The sequence below is a fragment of the Paramormyrops kingsleyae genome, chromosome 10, assembly GCF_048594095.1.
Source record: "Paramormyrops kingsleyae isolate MSU_618 chromosome 10, PKINGS_0.4, whole genome shotgun sequence".
NCBI classification, from domain to species: domain Eukaryota; kingdom Metazoa; phylum Chordata; class Actinopteri; order Osteoglossiformes; family Mormyridae; genus Paramormyrops; species Paramormyrops kingsleyae.
This window is the reverse complement of record NC_132806.1, coordinates 5,866,361-5,884,159: the sequence shown is the minus strand read 5'-3', so window position 1 is coordinate 5,884,159 and position 17,799 is coordinate 5,866,361. Positions and strand designations below refer to the sequence as shown.

The 17,799-nt window shown below is 49.5% G+C and overlaps 1 protein-coding gene across 2 annotated transcripts; it reads left to right on the top strand.

The window, feature by feature from the left end:
• The first annotated feature begins 141 nt into the window (after positions 1–141).
• Positions 142–17,111, top strand: fxr2 (FMR1 autosomal homolog 2). Of its 2 annotated transcripts, none has more exons than XM_023802056.2 (17): positions 142–770; positions 4,056–4,108; positions 6,005–6,098; positions 6,404–6,475; positions 6,770–6,918; positions 7,551–7,644; positions 8,057–8,173; positions 8,489–8,659; positions 8,961–9,039; positions 9,140–9,276; positions 9,692–9,778; positions 10,690–10,912; positions 13,383–13,571; positions 13,655–13,858; positions 13,953–14,051; positions 14,203–14,258; positions 14,665–17,111. In XM_023802056.2, exons 1-17 carry the CDS (start codon positions 720–722, stop codon positions 14,764–14,766), a joined length of 1,977 nt encoding a protein of 658 aa, XP_023657824.1. In that variant the 5' UTR covers positions 142–719; the 3' UTR covers positions 14,767–17,111. The 2 variants fall into 2 exon arrangements, with proteins under 2 accessions (XP_023657824.1, XP_023657823.1); XM_023802055.2 differs by having other exon boundaries at positions 14,173–14,258.
• The last annotated feature ends 688 nt before the right edge of the window (positions 17,112–17,799 follow it).

Here is a 17,799-nt window from a genome sequence, read left to right as displayed (position 1 = left end):
TGGGTTATTCACAGAACAGTCATGGCCGTTTGGCCAATGAAGGACAGAGTAATGACTGCGACTCGTGCCGCTTCGACCAATGGGAAAGGAGCGCCACCGGTTTTTGTGGGCGGGATGTAGGAATGAGAGGGTGGGGTTTTCGGGGTCATTCACCCGCTCGCAGCCTCACTCCATCGGCGTGCTTTTGAGGGGACGGGTAGTAGGAGTACCACGAGTTGCCGGGTGAAACTGTAACCACAGTCACTGCTGGGAGGAGGTTGGACTGCACGTTCAATTTAAAACAATTGTAGACTGTATTTACAGTTATAGTGTTGCAGAATCGTTAGGTTCCCCCCGCAGCTGATTTCTGTAATCACTCGCCTCACTGCACAATCTGATAGCTGGTCACCGGCTGGGGGGAGAGTTAAGGTGTCGGTATTAACTAGTCTGTGGGCACTAGTTAGTTCTAGTTAGATCACAGCCATCCCATTCCACACCCGGGAAGGCGAAGTGGGCCGGAGCTGCGCTCCGCTGGAAAGGCTGTCGGCGTCCCTACCACCGCTCGCCGACCCACACCGCCTTAGTCCCTCTTTCCCTCACCCCACTGTCCCTCCGAAACGCTGGAAATCCACAAGCGGCCGGGGGGCGGCGACGGGCCAGCGAAGCTGGGGGTGGCACCGGAGCCGCACGGAGTCGGAGCGGCCGCGGGGAGGGTCGGCCGTGCAGAAGGGACGGCGGCGATGGACGGCTTGTCGGTGGAAGTGCGCGGCTCCAACGGGGCCTTTTACAAGGTAAGTAGAAAGTGTTTATTATTAATGAGATAATGAAACTCAGAAGTTGTCAATTGGCGCGGGGGGTCGCGACATGCGGCGATCGCACAGTGTTGTCTTGGCTTACGTCTTGCGAGCTGGGTTAGCCAGCCTGCTAACGGCTACATGCCAAACAGAAAAGGCCCCTAGCAGCCGTTAGCCGGATAGCCCTTGCTAGCAAACCCGGTGGGTTCAGGCCGGCCGGCCGCCCAGGGGCCTGCTGCGTTCGCCGCCCTTGTGCCTCCGAACGCCGTCTAGCTCGGCTCGCTCTCCCGCTGTCCCACTATGTGAGTGGGGTGGGTTTGATCTACCTGAGATATTCACTAGCTGCTTGTAATCGTCCAGACGCCGTTTCACTTTCCTTTCTAAGAAAAACGAAAGCGGGGCTCCTTAGCATCAGGGGGCCGCGAAGATATGTTAATGTCCCTCTCGGTCTAACCCAAATTAATGCATTTTATCCTCCATTTTTGATAATTGCATCGGAAACTCTAGAGCAGGGTGTAATATTTTGCTCTTCCTTTTAACCGTGCAACAAGCTAAAGTTTTGAAGCGCTTGACCTACGTATTGCCTCTGACGGATGTCTCTGTACCAGCCCGGGCCTTGCTAACGGCCCAATCCCCCCCCCATTTCCTCCCAGGTTAGTGTGTGGTCCACATGCTTTGCTCTTGCAGTGTTATAGCCTGGCTAAGGCAAAACCAGTGTAGCCCCTGTATTCTGTGATCATTCAGTCCCGCAGACAGCTGTCTACACCTCCTGTCCATGCTTGCCCCAAGTAAGAAGCTGCCAAAGTGGTTTTGACAAAGGGAACCCCCCCCCCCCCCCAAAAAAAAAAAAACAGACACAGGGGCGATGCGTATTTCTGGATGGGCCAGGTTCATATAATCTGAGTTTTAGTCCCTCCGGTGTCCACCAGCTAGATGCTTAGGCTTAGAAAGTGATTTCTCCTGGCGAGTCAGTTGTTCCAGTTTGGGGGCTCTGCTCAGAGCTGAGGAGTGGAGACAGGTGTGAGAGGAGCAGGTGACTCCGCCACATCGACATTTGACACCTGCCCCCCCCCCCCCCTTCACAGTAGTACCCACCATACTCCCCGTACTGTCTCTCCTTTATTCCCTTGTTACTCATCGTTTATCCATTTGTACTTTACTTATTGTGTTCTCTTTCCTCCCAGTGACTGTATGCAGAGCCCACCCTGACAGTCTGCTATTCTTCTTGCCGTGCCAAAGTGCATTTTATTTTTTTTTGTTTAAAAGCGTTAACTCGATAGCTAGAAAACTCTTCCGTGGGGATCCGTGAGGGCTGCCTCTGAATTTTTGCCCGTGCCACTGCTGTATGACGTGCCGTGGGCCCGGATTTCCCTCCTGGCTGCTCTCTCTCCCTCTACTGGCTCGTGATGCCTTTTCCCCTGGGCTTGCCAGGTCATGGAAAGGGATTAATTGCCTGGTGCAGCTGCATGTGTGCTAGGGACCATTTCCCGTGCTCTTATACCAGAGTGTGTCAACTTAGCGGGTGTGTTGTTCAGTCTGTGCTTAAATAGGCTCTTTCTGTGTCCTCAGTGAGCTGTTGCACTGCTGCTGTGACTTACCTCGGCTAGCTGAGCGTAGCGCCCATTCTTCTAGATGCAGTGCAGCTTCTCTGCATGCGAGCCGTCCAAGTCCTGAAGGTCCCATGTGCTGGCTTCTGCCCCTCCCGCTCGTGTTTGGTCCACCCGTTATCTTTGGTTGAGGGGGTTGTGAGAGTTACCTGCTTTGTGTCCATCTGTCCGCATCGAAGGCCTTCAGTGTGGGTAACTCCCATGCCTGTTGTCTCCCAAAGCTGAGCTCTGGTAGCCTGGCCTGTCGCTGACAGCATAAGCCCCGCTGAGCAGAGCGCTCTGGTTGCCCGAGCTTGATGGCTGAAGGTTATGTGCTCTGTTACGAGTTGTGCAGAAAGCTTTGTTAATAAGTACCTGTTCTACACCTGCTGTATCCCATCACTGGCCTCCAGTTCTAGGAAGCATTCAGTATAATGCCAGTTTAATACCAGAGTACTTCAAGGTGGGGCTGAAGAAGGGGGTTTATCATTTGGTGATAAAATTCTGTTCTTAAACTGTTGAAATTTAGTTCTGGCCTTGCTATGCACTATGGTTTAGGTCAGTCATGTAGTTAAGCTGTGAGCAGCATGACGTGTTTGTGAGTGTCGATCTGGGAAGAGCTTCTTGGCATTTGGTCTCGATCACAGAGGGACTCTGTCGGTAGCGTCCGCGTGCCGGAAAGGCCATGGATAAGCTGTTTAGGGAGACAGTTTTGTGCTCGGGGCCGTTTGGCGGTTGGTCACAGATTTGCTGTGATTTTGGTGACTGAATATATTTTCAAATGACACAGATGCTGTATTGGAAAAAGAGGGCAGATGAGGTATCTACTCTGCTGCTGCATTTCCGTTAAAATCTGTTGTCATTATATATTCAAAATAAATTTGATGTGCGTCAAATGAATGGTGTTATAATGTTTTATGTGTGACCCTTACTGGAGATTATTGTGTAATTCCACTTAATGGACAGACTTTGGAACGGTATTCTTGGCTTGTCAGGTAAAATACAGCTTGGGAAACATGGAGCTTCCAGAAGATTCATGTTCGTTAAATGGTGCTGGGACATCCACGCTGGCCTGAAATGCTTGGGGACAGCACCGTGACCTGATTGGACCGTCAGGGGGTGGGTGGGGATGCAGACCCTGTGCATGAATGTGAACCTGTGCAGACACTGACGTAAGCGTGTGGCATATATGGAGAATGAGTCTGAATGTGTGTGTGACATAGGGGAATAGGGGAGGATATAGAATATGATAAATGTGATACAAGAGCTGGGTTGGGCGGGTCACGGAGGTTATACTGGGTGGGTAAGTCAGAGAATAAGTTGCCCTTTCCAGTGAAACATTCCTACACCAGAGACTCCCTGTCCCTCCCCGGGCCACCCAGTGCTCCACGTTCCAAATAAGGGCATGTCACCAGAGGATGCTGGGGTGCCCCCCGCTGAATCTTACTAGGGTTGAGTGGAGCTGCTTGATTTGTGAGGAGGAGATTTTGTCCAGACCCTCCCCCCCCCTTTGGACCCCTGACGCTCCTCAGTTTTCTCCATCCGCTTTTTCTTGCGCACGTTTACTTGCTTGTGCGTGGAGGACTTGGGGGCTCTGGGCTGAGGACATCTCGTCTGACTTCACTGTCACTGAGAAATGGGCTTAGCACGAGTCACTGTTTGCTCTGTATAATGAATTCCATATTTTTGCCTTTAGGGTTTCATCAAAGACGTCCATGAAGACTCTCTCACCATAGTCTTTGAAAACAAGTAAGTTGTGGTTCTTTCCGTATTTGACTGATTCTAGCGCTCCTGTTTCTGCCTTATGTACCCACCTCTGGAACCTCCCCCCCCCCCCCCCCACAGACACACAGCATATAATGCATACACCTCAACACTTTTACGTTTCAGCACCTGTGGATTAGCTCTCAGCTGCCATTACCTCCCCCACAGAAGCCCCCATCCCCACTGGCCCATAGTCTCCATTTGTCCCCCTGTTTTTTTTTTTTTTTTTTTTTTTTATCAGCCCACCTTAAGCTGTCATCTAGGTCGTCCCTAAAAATACTCTCTGGAGGTATGTGACCCAGGAAGGCTGCAGAGTGCCCACTGTCATTCCTGACATGCTTCTCTGCCAACCCCCCTTCTATTCACTTCCCGTCCCCATCCTTACAACCCCCCCCCCCCCTCCCCAAAATCTGGGCAGAGCTTTATACAGTGGGTGAGAAGAGTAGTCCCACTGTCTTCCTGGGTTAAATGTCACCTGAACACAAACCAATCCATTTTGTGTCAATGCTTGGTTGGAAGGTCACGGGTTCGAATACTGTGGCCAGTAGAGTGCGGCCCTTGAGCAAAGACCTTAACGACTCCCTGGGTGCTGCAAGGTGACTGCCCCTTACTTGTGACCCCCCCCCTCTCCCACATAGGTGATGTCTCATAGAGGGCAAAATGGAGTAAAGTAAAAAGAGAACCACCCCCTGGCGATTAATAAAGTATCAATATTTCATAATTCTATTCTATTACTGTGATTTTACTTAGTCTCGGCTGTTCCCAGCATGCTCAGGGGCAGAGTTCAGCAATGTTCCTTGCCATGCTCCAAGCCTCTTCAGTGCTGCTGGGGTTGGTGTTCATTGCATTCTGCCATTAAACGCTGTGTCGTTAAGCCGCAGAAGAATGTTTTGTCCAGTCTGGGTTTTTTTTCTCCTCCTTCCCCTCACTGGGATAGAATTTCTCAATTTTTTATGCAAAGCAGTGTGATTGTCCCAGGTATGAAAGTCCTGTAAATGATCTCCGTTTGGGCTCCTTGCAGTGCCTGCAGTCATCAGCTCGGAACCCCCACACGGAACTCTGGGTTTCTAGTTTGGTGACACTGTCCCCTTGGACTTTTTAGGACTTGTTTGGCTGCCCTTTGACTCGCTCCTCTAAATCCAGCTGCCATTTTCCTGTTTCTGATGACTAAATGCATTTATTGATATTAAAATCGATTCACTTTAACTCTGAATTGAAGGATCTTTGCATTTTAATACAAGCTAATACAGTCCACACCAATATTAATTTCACCCTCTGAAAATGTGACATTTTAGTGATGGTAATATTATGCTGGTCTAGATGGATAGCATTACTGTCGCTTGGCAACCCACAAAAGCGGATCTGCTCGCAGTCGGATGTTTCACTGGAGCAGTTTAACTTGAATTCTCCTCAGTTCTCCTGGACTGGAACCCATAACCTGCTGGTCAAATTTGCTTCCTTTACTAATTGCCATATTTGCCATCGCAGAAAAACCTGGGTGTCCCTATGCAGCAAAGTTCCTCTCAGATTGATTAAATTGGTCACATTACCTGACAAACAGGGCCACTAACTCCAATTCCATCCTGCTATTGCATGCTGGCCCAGCATGGGCTGCCAGTTCTCTTGTGGTTTAGGAGGAAATGGGAGATTTTTAAAGAATCCTCCATGGCAGAGCTCTGCTATTTATTATTCCTTGGAATCTTCTCTCTCATGTGCTTTTGCCCTGATTCAGCAAGAGAACGTGTAGATCTGAACTACAGGGAAATTTGGTGGAATTTGAGCATGCCAGGATCAAAGTATGATTTGGTAGTGTACCGGCAGATACGTTTGGGTCTTCTATGTCAGAATTGCAGTCTCATTATCCATCTGCCCCCCATGCAGCTGGCAGCCTGAACGACAGTTGCCCTTCAGCGATGTACGATTGCCACCCCCATCAGACTACCACAAGGACATCGGCGAGGGAGAGGAGGTAGAGGTAGGGCTGCCTCCCGGTCTTCCTCCTCTGGAAGATGACGATATGTTGCCGGAGACCCTGTTATTCACGGTCTCATGGAACATACCTTTGATATGATCCTCAGCTTTAATAATCAAGCAGTACCTCACTCCAGAATACAACAGCGCCCCCTGCAGTTAGAGTGGGTCAATAAACCAGGTCCATAATGGCTGTGCTACTCTCCCATTTACAAATGACCCCATTACAGCCATCACTACGAATCTGAGGAGTTGCTGTGCACCTCAAGTTTGATCGATATAGAGCTGGTTGCTTTTTTTTTCTTGCAGGTTTACTCCAGAGCCAATGAGCAGGAACCGTGCGGCTGGTGGCTGGCCAGAGTTCGAATGATGAAGGGAGAGGTGAGCGATCAATTGTATGTGTGGGGTAGCAGTTAGTGGACCTGTGTTTGATGTGTTTGAACGATTCTCCCTGACTTCTCAGAAAGCCTTGTCCCCCCCACGCAAAACTATTGTCCCACTTGGTATCTTGTGATCTTGGGTACAAATCCGGTCTTTGCAATTTGCCCATATGTCTTCATTCTTAGCCTGAGCATGTAGACCTGGCTGCCTCCTTTGCAGAGTGCGTGTTCCTTGCTGGTATGATGGCCAGGTGCCATACGGTGGTTTGTTGAGGTGTTGAGTTTTCCCCCTCAGTTCTACGTGATTGAGTATGCTGCCTGTGACGCCACCTACAACGAGATCGTGACGTCGGAACGGATCCGGCCCGTCAACCCCAACAGCCCTTCGTCCCGCGGCTCTTTCTACAAGGTCCCCATCGCCATCCCCGAGGATCTGCGGGACATGTGAGTCTCGCCACCCTCCATCTCTTGGCCCCAACTTAAAGGTCCACCAAGGGAAGTGAAGCTTGTTGATCAAACCTAGAGACCAGTGACATGAATGTTTCTGGGGAATTCTTAGGTGCCGAAGAGGAGTATTCTGCTCTACACTGTCAGAAATAAAGGTACCAGTTTGTACCTTTGCTTGTCACTGAGGCTGTAGCCACAGGAGTCTACCAGTTGTACCCTTAGCTGTAGGTACTTTTGGACTACAGTTTGGGATACATTAATGCTGTCTGTACCTTGGGCATGTTCCTCAGTCCATTTATCTACCTTAAATTACACTAAAAGGTACATTTACCTACTTCTTGGGTACCATTAACAGACCCTTGAGGGTACAGCCCCATGGAAAAGCAAAGGTGCAAATTGCTACTCTATTATTCTGTCAGTGTCGTATGCTGCCGTGCTTAGGTCCACGCTGGTTGTCATGGAGTCAGGGTTCCTCTCACACTCGCTCACCGACATCCCACCCCCACGGTAGTGCCTTTGCGCATTGATTCCCCACTGCTGTTAAATCTGGGGCTTGCTGGAAGGTGGCTGGCTCCCACTCCCCCCCATCCCCCCCCCAAGGCTCTGACTCCGTGTTATTTCCTCCACAGTTGTGTGAATGACGCAATACACAAAGACTTCAGGAAAGCCATTGGTGCAAACTGCATCTTCTACAGCTCCACTACCCAGGAGCTCATCGTCCTGGTCAGTAATCAACTCATCCTGCCCATTAATATCGGCGATTAGAAGTATGTGATCATGTAATCATTTATTCATAAGATACTAATTGACTTCTTACAAACAGCATGGCGGTGGGCGTTGATGGCACCAACGCTAGTGTTTTATTACCATGGGATGGCATCGCTATAGTTTTTCTCGCAAATATGTGGCAATGAGGTCTCTCTCTGTTGCAGTTAATTTACCAGCTATGGCATGCTGGGTGTAAAAAGGCAGAATATCAATAATGCTGCTCAACCGGTACTCCTTATAATAACGACACCATTTGGTTAGACTGAACTGTGCAGGTTTTGGATTTCAGCTGTTCACCATGAGCCTTTAGCTCTGCTTGTCCCAGCTGGCTTTCATTCCATATTTCTTGTCTTTTCCTCCGCCCCAGTCCACGAACGAGTCGACAGTAAAGCGGGCGACGCTACTGAGTGACATGCACTTCCGAAGCATCCGCACCAAACTGATGCTCATGTCCCGGAATGAGGAAGCCACCAAACACCTGGAGGTGCCCAACACTCTGCCTCTGTGTCTTATTACTGATGTTACCTTACGGTGCCGTATTACGGTGACATGTCGCTAATGAATAACACCCAACAAGCCTAACAGTTTTGTGTTGATTACCCATAATCATTTTGGTCTTATTGTTGTAGGTGGGTGTTAAGTTGTTTTTTATGCGTAGTGTGAAATGGTTACATTGCTGATACTAAGACCAGTGACTGTATCATCTGTGGTCAGTATGGCCCTCAATATTGGGCCATGTGGTGTGGAAATCAGGCCTGCCTTTTAAAGGGGGACCTCTGGCCTGTCTCCTGTCCATCAGACGAGCAAGCAGCTGGCCTCCGCCTACCAGGAGGTGGTGCGCGTGCGGGAGGACCTGATGGGTCTGGCCATCGGCTCGCACGGGGCCAACATCCAGCAGGCGCGCAAGGTGTCTGGCGTGACGGCTATCGAGCTGGAGGAGGAAAGCTGCACGTTCAGGATCTACGGGGAGGTGAGGAACCCCCAGCGGGACCGTGCCCCCCCACTGGGCTGCCTGGCTTCTGCCTCATTCATTTTACTTTAAAGGGGAGACACGTCTGCTTGATTTGTTCGTAGAGGTACTTTATTGGTAATTTATAGAATCAGCGTGTTGCATTTAGTTTTAAAAAATCATTCTATTCAATATTTTGCACAACGACTTTCCTAGTACTTATGAAAGGTGGTGTCTCTTCCACCATTTCCACCATATTTCTACCATATGACATCAATGTCTGACTCCTCAGAGTGGCACATACAGCTTTTCTACCTTGCAGACCCCTGAGGCTGTGAAGCAGGCCAGGGTGTACCTGGAGTTCAGGGAGGATTATTTCCAGGTGCCCAGGAACCTGGTTGGTGAGTCTTGTGCCCTGCGCCCGTCTCCCCCCTGCGCCCGTCTCCCACCTCGCCCCCTTGTGCACCCACGTTATGTCCTCCCCACTTTCTCGGCTCACAGGGAAGGTGATTGGGAAGAACGGCAAAGTGATCCAGGAGATCGTGGACAAGTCAGGCGTGGTACGTGTTCGCATCGAGGGGGACAATGACAAGAAGCTGCCCAGGGAGGAGGTCGGCAGGCAGCCAACCGGCGAAGAGGTGAATGCAACTCCCGCCGACCTCACTCTCACGCTCCAGGGCTGCGGCGCCGGTTCAGACCCCCGGTGGGGGGGTGGGCTGGTGGCTGCATGCCTGAGGGCCCATCTCCCATCAGCTCAGGGAGCGGGGCGGGGGGGGGGGGGCTACTTGCTGTAGGGCAGGTCTTTCCCCAGCGTCTCCATGCTTCTGTGCTCCTTTCCACGATGCTTTGTGATTGTCATTTTCCTTCATGGGTTGCTTTTGACACGCTGGCTCTTTCCCGTCTGACCTTGTTGGCCCCATGGTGGTGGTTTGTTATGTAGGCCATGTGCTGTGTTCGCTTTGCACATTGATTGCTCTGTGAACTTGTCAGCTTCCCCCTTCACTCAGCGTCCCGCCCCTCCTGACTGACCCTCTGCTCGACCTTCTTTCCTAGGGCATGGTCCCCTTTGTCTTTGTGGGCACTAAGGAGAACATCAGCAACGCCCAGGCCCTGCTGGAGTACCACGTAGCATACCTGCAGGTGGGTCTGCCCTTGCTCCGCACTGCCCGCCCTTTGCCAGTCCTCTCCTAAGCGTCTTTCTGACCTCTTTCTGATTTTCTCATGTGTTTGATGGGGGTGGGAAGGGCCACCATGTGAGGCACAGGCTGTGTGTCCCGTCTGTCCAGCTCCATGCTAGGAGGTGAGACAGGGCCTGGGGATAACATGCAGTGCCCCCCCCCCCCCCCCCATGGAAGCTGCTGAGAGGAACGCATTTTACCCTTACCCAGTGCACTTTTTAAAAATAGCCTCCAAGCCCCCCATACTTGGTTAGTGGGGGGCTGAGCAGCAGTGAGGTGTGAGTTACCGTGCCCTGGGCCTCATCCTCCCGAAATAGCCATGAGCCCCATGCTGTCCCTCAGCTGTTGTGCAGGAGCAGCTGTTGCTCTCTTATGTGACCCCCCCCCCCCCTCCAGCTGACCATAAGCCCGTGAAGGTTACTGCTGGCTGTGCACTTCAGCCTTAGCCTTAGCTAAACCCTGACCCCACCTGCTCTTCACGTTAAACACATCACCCCCCCCCGCCCCCCCAAGCTTCAAGAGGCAACACGTCCCTTTCCCCCTCAGGGAAAATTGAATACTGTCATCTACATACATGTTTGGTGGTGCTGGTATGGGGGGCAGGGATTAGGGCTCTGAGAAGACAAGAGTGCAAGTGTGTGATTCAGTTTGGGCTTCCCAATGGTGTCTGTGTGTGTGTATGTCTGTGTGTCTTTCTCTGAAATTTGGTCTGGATTTCCTGTGCCCATGGTGCGGGAGGAGTGGGTGGGTGTGTGCATTCAGTGACTGCTCCTGATTGGTCCCTTGAGGCCGGTAGCTCTCGTCCCAGTGATGTGATTGGCAGACAGAGCGTAGGGCAGGCACTGACAGGCGTGCCACTGGTGCCATTCGCAGGAGGTGGAGCAGCTTCGGCTGGAGCGTTTGCAGATTGATGAGCAACTACGGCAGATCGGGGTGGGTTACCGTGCCCCCGCTGGCCGCTCGGGGGGGCCGGTGGCTGGAGAACGTGAGCGGGGCTACCTGACGGATGAGAGCACCAGTTCTGTCCATGGCGCGCGGACCTACGGTGGAAGGGGCCGCGGTCGCCGAGCCTCCAACAGCCAGTACTCTGGATACGGTGAGGAGTGGCCGCACATCTACCCACAATCCCCCTGCCACCCAGCCTCTGCCTAAACGTCACCCTTTCTACTTCTCTTCGTCCCCTGTGCTGCGTAGTGTGACTTAATTGCCCATATTAGCCATTGAATATTTACATGTATGTAATGTTATATCTATCGATCCCTCTTCCCGCCCTTTACCTGGCTGGTGTTTAGTCGTTCCCAGTGTCTCCTACTTCGCATTATTCTTGTGTACTGCTGTTTTCAAAATTTTGAGCCTGGAAGCAGCCTGCCTTGCAGCATGGCCTTCTGCCGGCAGAACCGGGATTAAACAAGGATTTTAAAATGCAGATTTTAAAAAAATGTAGTGGTTTCTTTTCCAGAGCTGTTTATTATTATTATTATAGCTATAATAACCAATATTATGTAAACAAAATCATTATCCAATAATATACATACTCTCATAAGAACATAAGAAATTTACAAACGAGAGGAGGCCATTCAGCCCATCAAGCTCGTTTGTTAATCTTATCTAGCTCTGATATAAAGCAACCCAGGGTTTTAGCTTCCGCTACACGAGCAGGAAGACTATTCCATACTCTACATGCTGTGTAAAGAAGTGCTTCCTCAAATTTGTTTTAAAATGTTCTCCCGCTAATTTCCACTTATGGCCACGAGTTCTAGTATTTAAACTAATATTGAAATAGCCATTTGGCTGAACAGCATCCAGACCCATTAGAATCTTATAGACCTGGATCATATCCCCCCTTAGTCTCCTTTGCTCAAGGCTAAACAGATTCAGCTCAGCTAACCTCTCCTCATAAGACATTCCTCTAAGACCAGGAATCATTCTCGTAGCCCTCTGTTGCACCTTTTCTAAGGCAGCAATGCCCTTCTTAAGGTATGGTGACCAAACCTGCACACAATATTCTAGGTGGGGTCTTACCAAGGAATTATATAAATGCAACATCACCTCCCTTGACTTAAACTCCACACACCTAGAGATATAACACAACATTCTATTGCCCTTTTTTTGCTTCCCTACACTGGCGAGAGTGGGACATGGAAGCATCAACATACACACTGAGATCTTTCTCCTAATCAGCTACCTTTATTTCAGTGGAACCCATAAAATATCTGTACTTTTTATTTCTGCTCCCTGCATGGATTACCTTACATTTATCTGTGTTAAATTTCATCTGCCAAGTATCAGCCCAGTCGCTAATTAAATCCAGATCCCATTGTAGCCTCTCTGCTGCTAGATCAGTATCTGCTACACCACCCACCTTGGTGTCGTCTGCAAATTTAACCAGTTTACTGTATGTGTTGGTGTCAGTATCATTAATGTAAATTAGGAACAATAGTGGTCCTAAAATTGAACCCTGCGGTACCCCACTATGAACGCAGGCCCACTGTGACATTGTGCCTCTAATAACTCGCTGCTCCCTGCCAGTTAACCAGTTTTCGATCCTAGCTGCCACAGTTCCTAAATCCCTGCAGCTTTGAGCTTTAGCAAGAGCCGTTTGTGGGGGACAACATCAAAGGCCTCCTGGAAATCGAAGTAGATCACATCGTAGGCCTTTTTGTGATCAATTTCACTTGTATCTTCCTCAAAGAACTCAAGTAGATTCGTTAAACAGGATCTACCTCTCCTAAATCCATGTTGGCTATCCCTCAGAATGTTATTTGCATCCAGGTAATCTACCATTTTCACTTGGATTATAGCTTCCATTATTTTTCCAGTAATGCTAGTTAAACTGATTGGCCTATAGTTTGCTGGATTACGTCTATCCCCTTTTTTGAATATGGGTGTTAGATTAGCATGCTTCCAATCTGAAGGTACCGCACCCACAGATAACGATTTGTGAAATATTAAAGTTAAAGGTTGGCTAATAATATCCCTCATCTCTTTTAAAACTATAGGTAAGATGCCATCAGGGCCCTGCAATTTATTTTGAGTTTAGCTAGGCTTAGTACCACATCAGTTATACATATATTGGTCATAGACGACGCTGTATTCGTACTAAATGGTGGTTAGTTACTCATGTTCTCTACTGTGAACACCCGTGAAAAATAATCATTAAACTCATTCACTATATCAATTTCATTTTCGATTATAAGGCCCTTACTATCCTGCAAATTAGTGATTTCAGCTTTTAGAGCTCTTTTGGAGTTAAAATATTGGAAGACACTTTTATTGTCATTCTTAGCCTCCGATGCAATTTTTCTTTCTACATCCCTCTTGGACAGTCTGTTATTTTTTAACTTTATCTATAGACTTGGATACTCCTGCTTAATTTTGAAATCAAGGCAATCAGGTGTGGCAACAAGTATATAGATCTGGAGGAATTGGTGTTCAGCACCTTTGATGTGGTCTGGTTTATGAGCACTCTGTTGCCACAGCGATGGCCTCTTGGCTCTGCAAAATGGCCCATGCCTCTCCACCACGGCTCACCTTCCGGCTCACGTGACCCTGGCTCCATGTCACAGGTACCAACTCGGAGTTGTCCAACGCCTCGGAGTCTGAGGACGTCAGTGAACGGGAGCCGAGGACCCGTGGCACCGGTGGAGATGAGAGGGGCTCCCGACGGGGCGGCCGGGGACGCGGGGGCACCACGGGTGTGGTGCGGGGCCGCGGAGCGCCAGGCAGCCGGCCGGCAAATCACACCATCAGTTCTGGTGAGCTGCCGTAGCAGTTCCTTGTGGCAGAGCCTTGCCCTTGCAGCCGGTCGAGTCTTATCTGGCATTTCCTGTCTTGCCAGTCCTGCGGGACCCCGACAGCAACCCCTTCTCTTTGCTGGAGGGGGAGGGCGAGGCGGGCGGAGACACAGACGCCAGCGAGAGCATGGGTGGCGCCGGAGACCGCCGGAGACGCTCGCGCCGCCGCCGTAACGACCAGGAGCCCAGCGTGATGGATGCGGCAGCCGAGTCTGACGGCCAGGCCGGGACCAGCGAGAACGGGCTGGGTGAGAGTCGGCGGTAGCGGTGGGGGCCTCATTATGGGCAGGCGGGCAATACCAGTGGTCTTATCACCCCCTTTCCTTCTCCCCGTTCTCATAGATGAGGACGGCAAGCCCCAGCGCCGTAACCGGAGCCGGCGCCGGCGCAATCGTGGCACCCGCCCCGAAGGAGGCTCTCTCAGCCGCGACAGGCAGCCCGGTGAGTCCCTCGCGGAGCCCCTTGTGCTGTAACAGTGCCACGTGGCTGCGCTGTGGCATGGGGCACCGCCGGCGATGACGCCCCCTCAATGTGGCTCTCTTGCCCTCTGACCTGTCCTCAGTGACCGTGGCGGACTACATCTCCCGTGCAGAGTCCCAGAGCCGACAGAACCTGCCTCAGGAGACACAGGCTGCACCCGAGCTCAAGGTCTGTGCTTGTGTGCGTATGTGTGTCAGTGTGTGTGTTTTTTTAATTATTACATTGTGGGGACCTGATTTCCCCACAATGTGATTAAAAACCCGTAACTTTTTACCGTGTGGGGACATTTTTTCAATCCCCATGAGGATAGTCTGTTTTAAAATCTGTGGCTGCAATCAAAAAGCTAAAAATGCAAAATGTCTTGTGTTTTGTTTGGTTACGTATAGCTAAGGTTAGGGCTGGGTAGGGGTTACGGTCGTCATAGATGGGATTTGGGTTTTGCTGATAGAAATGAATAGAGACAAACCTTTGTGTGTGGAGGAGCTTTTATACACTGACATGACTACTTCAGGTTACATGGTAATATCTGCATGCATTGTTATGTTAAGGGCTCTTTTCTAACCCCACCCCACAGAACAACGGGAGCAGTGGCCAGGAGGAGCACACCCCTGCCAAGCCCCCTCCCACCAATGGCGTAACTGCGCCTGGCGAGGCGCTGGTCAACGGGGTGTCCTAAAAGGCCGGCCACATCCCTTCAGCCCTCGTCTAGAGCCAGACCTCATGGCAACACTGACCCTGCTTGCATTTACTTAAACCTTTAAAACAGATGAGTGAGGAAAAAAATCGACAGTGCTTCAGTTCATATGATTGAAAAATGACAGAGCATCTACTTAAAACACACGTATGTGTATGTTATTCTATCTATCAGTACTTAGTGCTTATTTAAAACTAGCTTGCCCAAAAAGAGCTGGTGGACGTGACTCCATTTATAAGATACTGAACACAGATACAGGACGTGACTTTTTTTTCCCCTTTGTTTTCCTTATGGGTCTTTTTTTGTTTACTGGTTTGGACTTGTGGTTGCACTCCAAGAGAACAGCTGTGTCTGTTACAGGTTCAGTGGAGGGGTGGGTGGGGGGGGGGGGCGATATGTTACTTGGGGGTTGGGTGGACTGGGGCGGAGGGGGTGGAGACGACACTATTCGGTTTAGGGTCCGTTGTCTTGACGTCAAGTTACAGTGCGATAAACCGAGGAATGAGTGTGCTGGAAGAGACATTGTGCCTTGAATTTGAACACTTGATTTTTTTTTTTTTCTTTTTTTCTGCCTTGGAGGAGACTACAGGCCAGGGAAGGGAGGGGGGGCAAGGAGATGTGTGGTTAGCAGGGAAATGGAGTTTCAGTGAAATGCATCTTTGTGCCAAAAAAATGTTTAGGGTGTTCTTGTCAAATGATAGCCCAGGGGTGCGTTTGCGTCTATGCGTGGTGGGACAGGAAGAGGATTGTGGGTAGCAAGACCCCGAGCTATTAAATGGGATCTTATCTGGGAGATGGGCTGGTCAGGCTGTGTGCCAACCTCCACGCGTGGGCTAGGAAAGCAGGCTAATGGCTGCCGGCCCACCTGCCAAAGGGCTGTCTATTCAGGCAGAGGGGGTGGTCCCTTCGCCTCTGGGTGGGGTAGCTGTGCAAAGATCGGTGGTGAGAGGCCCTAAGTTTGCAGTGACGTAACTGTAATGCTTGTGGCAGAATTCACTCTGGGCCATTGCTGGCCTGTCTCGTCGCCATTCCCCCAGTGATAGCTTAGGAAGGCAGGTTGGGGTTGGGGGGGGGGGGGGGGGGGCATGGTCGATGCAGCCAGAAAAGTAACGAGTGCCTCTTCCAATCCCACCACGACCACGCTGCACACGCAGGCTAGCTCGCAAACCTGCACTGATCAGCACGGAAGCCTATTTCTGGAGCCCCTGAACCAGGAGTGCCGGAGTCTGCATTCCCGGCGACATTCCCGGGCCGCAATGGCGTGGCGCTTCCGAGGGGCGAGGCGGCCGTCAGTGCAAGAGATGGAGAAACGAACGGCGGCCGCGTGAGACCCGCGCTCTGGCCGATGGGGGATTGTGCGGTCAAAGTCAAGGCCTCAAATGGGCTCATCTGTTTCGCCTGGGTTTCCACTCAACATTTGCATTGTTCTTTCTGCATCATTTAAAAAAAATAAAATGGAAGTGAAATTAATTCCTATCCAAATTATAATTTGTCGAATTTTTGGAGGTCTAATTGCATGAGTATAACCTAGCTCTTGTGCATGCTGTATTCTGGGTTAACCTTCATTCTGAAGCCATTGGCATGAAGGCTGTGAACTCAACACTGTGACACTCCTGTGCTGGACTTCAACGTGATACAATATATCCAAATTTGCCTATTTCACATCAAAATCAATAGAGGGCAGTTCAGGCTTAACTCTTGTGCTGTCAGTTTCCCCTTGAGGTGTTTTTGCCTGCAGGTGTTGAGTCAGTTGCAAAACAATAAAAGAAGTGGTAGGACAAAAAAAGACCAAGTTTCAAGTCATACTAATTTTGAAAATACATCTAGTCTATGGTATGTGAGGACCTTAGCTATTCAAAGTTAAGGAATGTTGCTAGGTTGTTTATGGGAAGCAATCAGATAAAATGACAGTGTTTGACAACTTCAGTTTGTGGAATGAAGGAATGAGCCAGCCTGTTTCAGCATGACTGGCAGTGGGTAAGGTTCTGTACCTTAAACTTTGCTGAGTGTATTTTATTTATTATTCCCCTGCCAAGTTTGGTGTTGGTCTGTTAGAGTGACCACGTTTGGAGGAAAAGCCCCGGTTACAACTGGTGAATAATTTTAAATTGTTGCAAGGCTAATGGTTTAACTTTTAAGGGAAAACGATTTAAGCATAATACATATCAGAATATGAAAAGTATTTAAGATGTATCACATGCCACGTTTCAAATGTCACTGACCTTGTGCCTTGACGCGTATTAGAATATTTTTCAGTGAGGCATTTATAGGTATGATATATGTGATACTGCAGTGATGTCTTTACATTAAAAACATTGACAGTCAAACTTTTTTCGCCTGTGTTGTGTTTAAGCTTTAAGTGACCATTTCACAGCTGTGACAGGTAATGTGGCCACATACAAGGACTGCAGGACTTCAGGGTAAGTTTGAAGTCAAACATATAAAGGCAGCATCTTATACAGGACTGTGTTGGGGAACATCCTCGTTCTGTTTGTCCATTAGTTTTCCAGAAATACTTATTCAATAAAGGCTTGATATGAGCCTATCATGATACGTGATATTTGGTGATTCTTCAGTAAGACCTGAGCATCTGCACCCTTTCTATCATTTGAAGTTAAAACATATGTTTTTAATTTTAACTAATCAAACTAATTAATCATTACTTTGCTAAATAGTACATAAAATTAACTATGATATTAAGAACATAAGAATGTAAGCTGCTAATGTATTTCTGCTGCATATTTAGCTAAAATTATGTACTCAGATTAAGTGTGGCAGTAAGTAATCAATGAAGAAAAACAAAGTGTAATAACTTTGTGTTTAGCCATTGCCTAGGCAAGTTTCCCTACTGGGTGGGGTTCCCCAGGGCACTCTGTGCTGGTGCGTCATACCTCAGGGGTTATGGGTGGAAATCGCACCAGCACTCCGGGGAGTTCTCAGGTTCTCAGTGTGTCGTGTGGGATTCCTCACACAAAGACATGACCTGTAACTTACATACCATGCAAATGAAAGTCT

Coding starts and splice junctions, on each gene's coding strand:
- fxr2 (XM_023802055.2), top strand. CDS start 720: ATGGACGGCTTGTCGGTGGAAGTGCGCGGCTCCAACGGGGCCTTTTAC. Junction 771..4,055: donor CCAACGGGGCCTTTTACAAG/GTAAGTAGAAAG, acceptor TTTTGCCTTTAG/GGTTTCATCAAAGACGTCCA. Junction 6,476..6,769: donor TTCGAATGATGAAGGGAGAG/GTGAGCGATCAA, acceptor TTTCCCCCTCAG/TTCTACGTGATTGAGTATGC.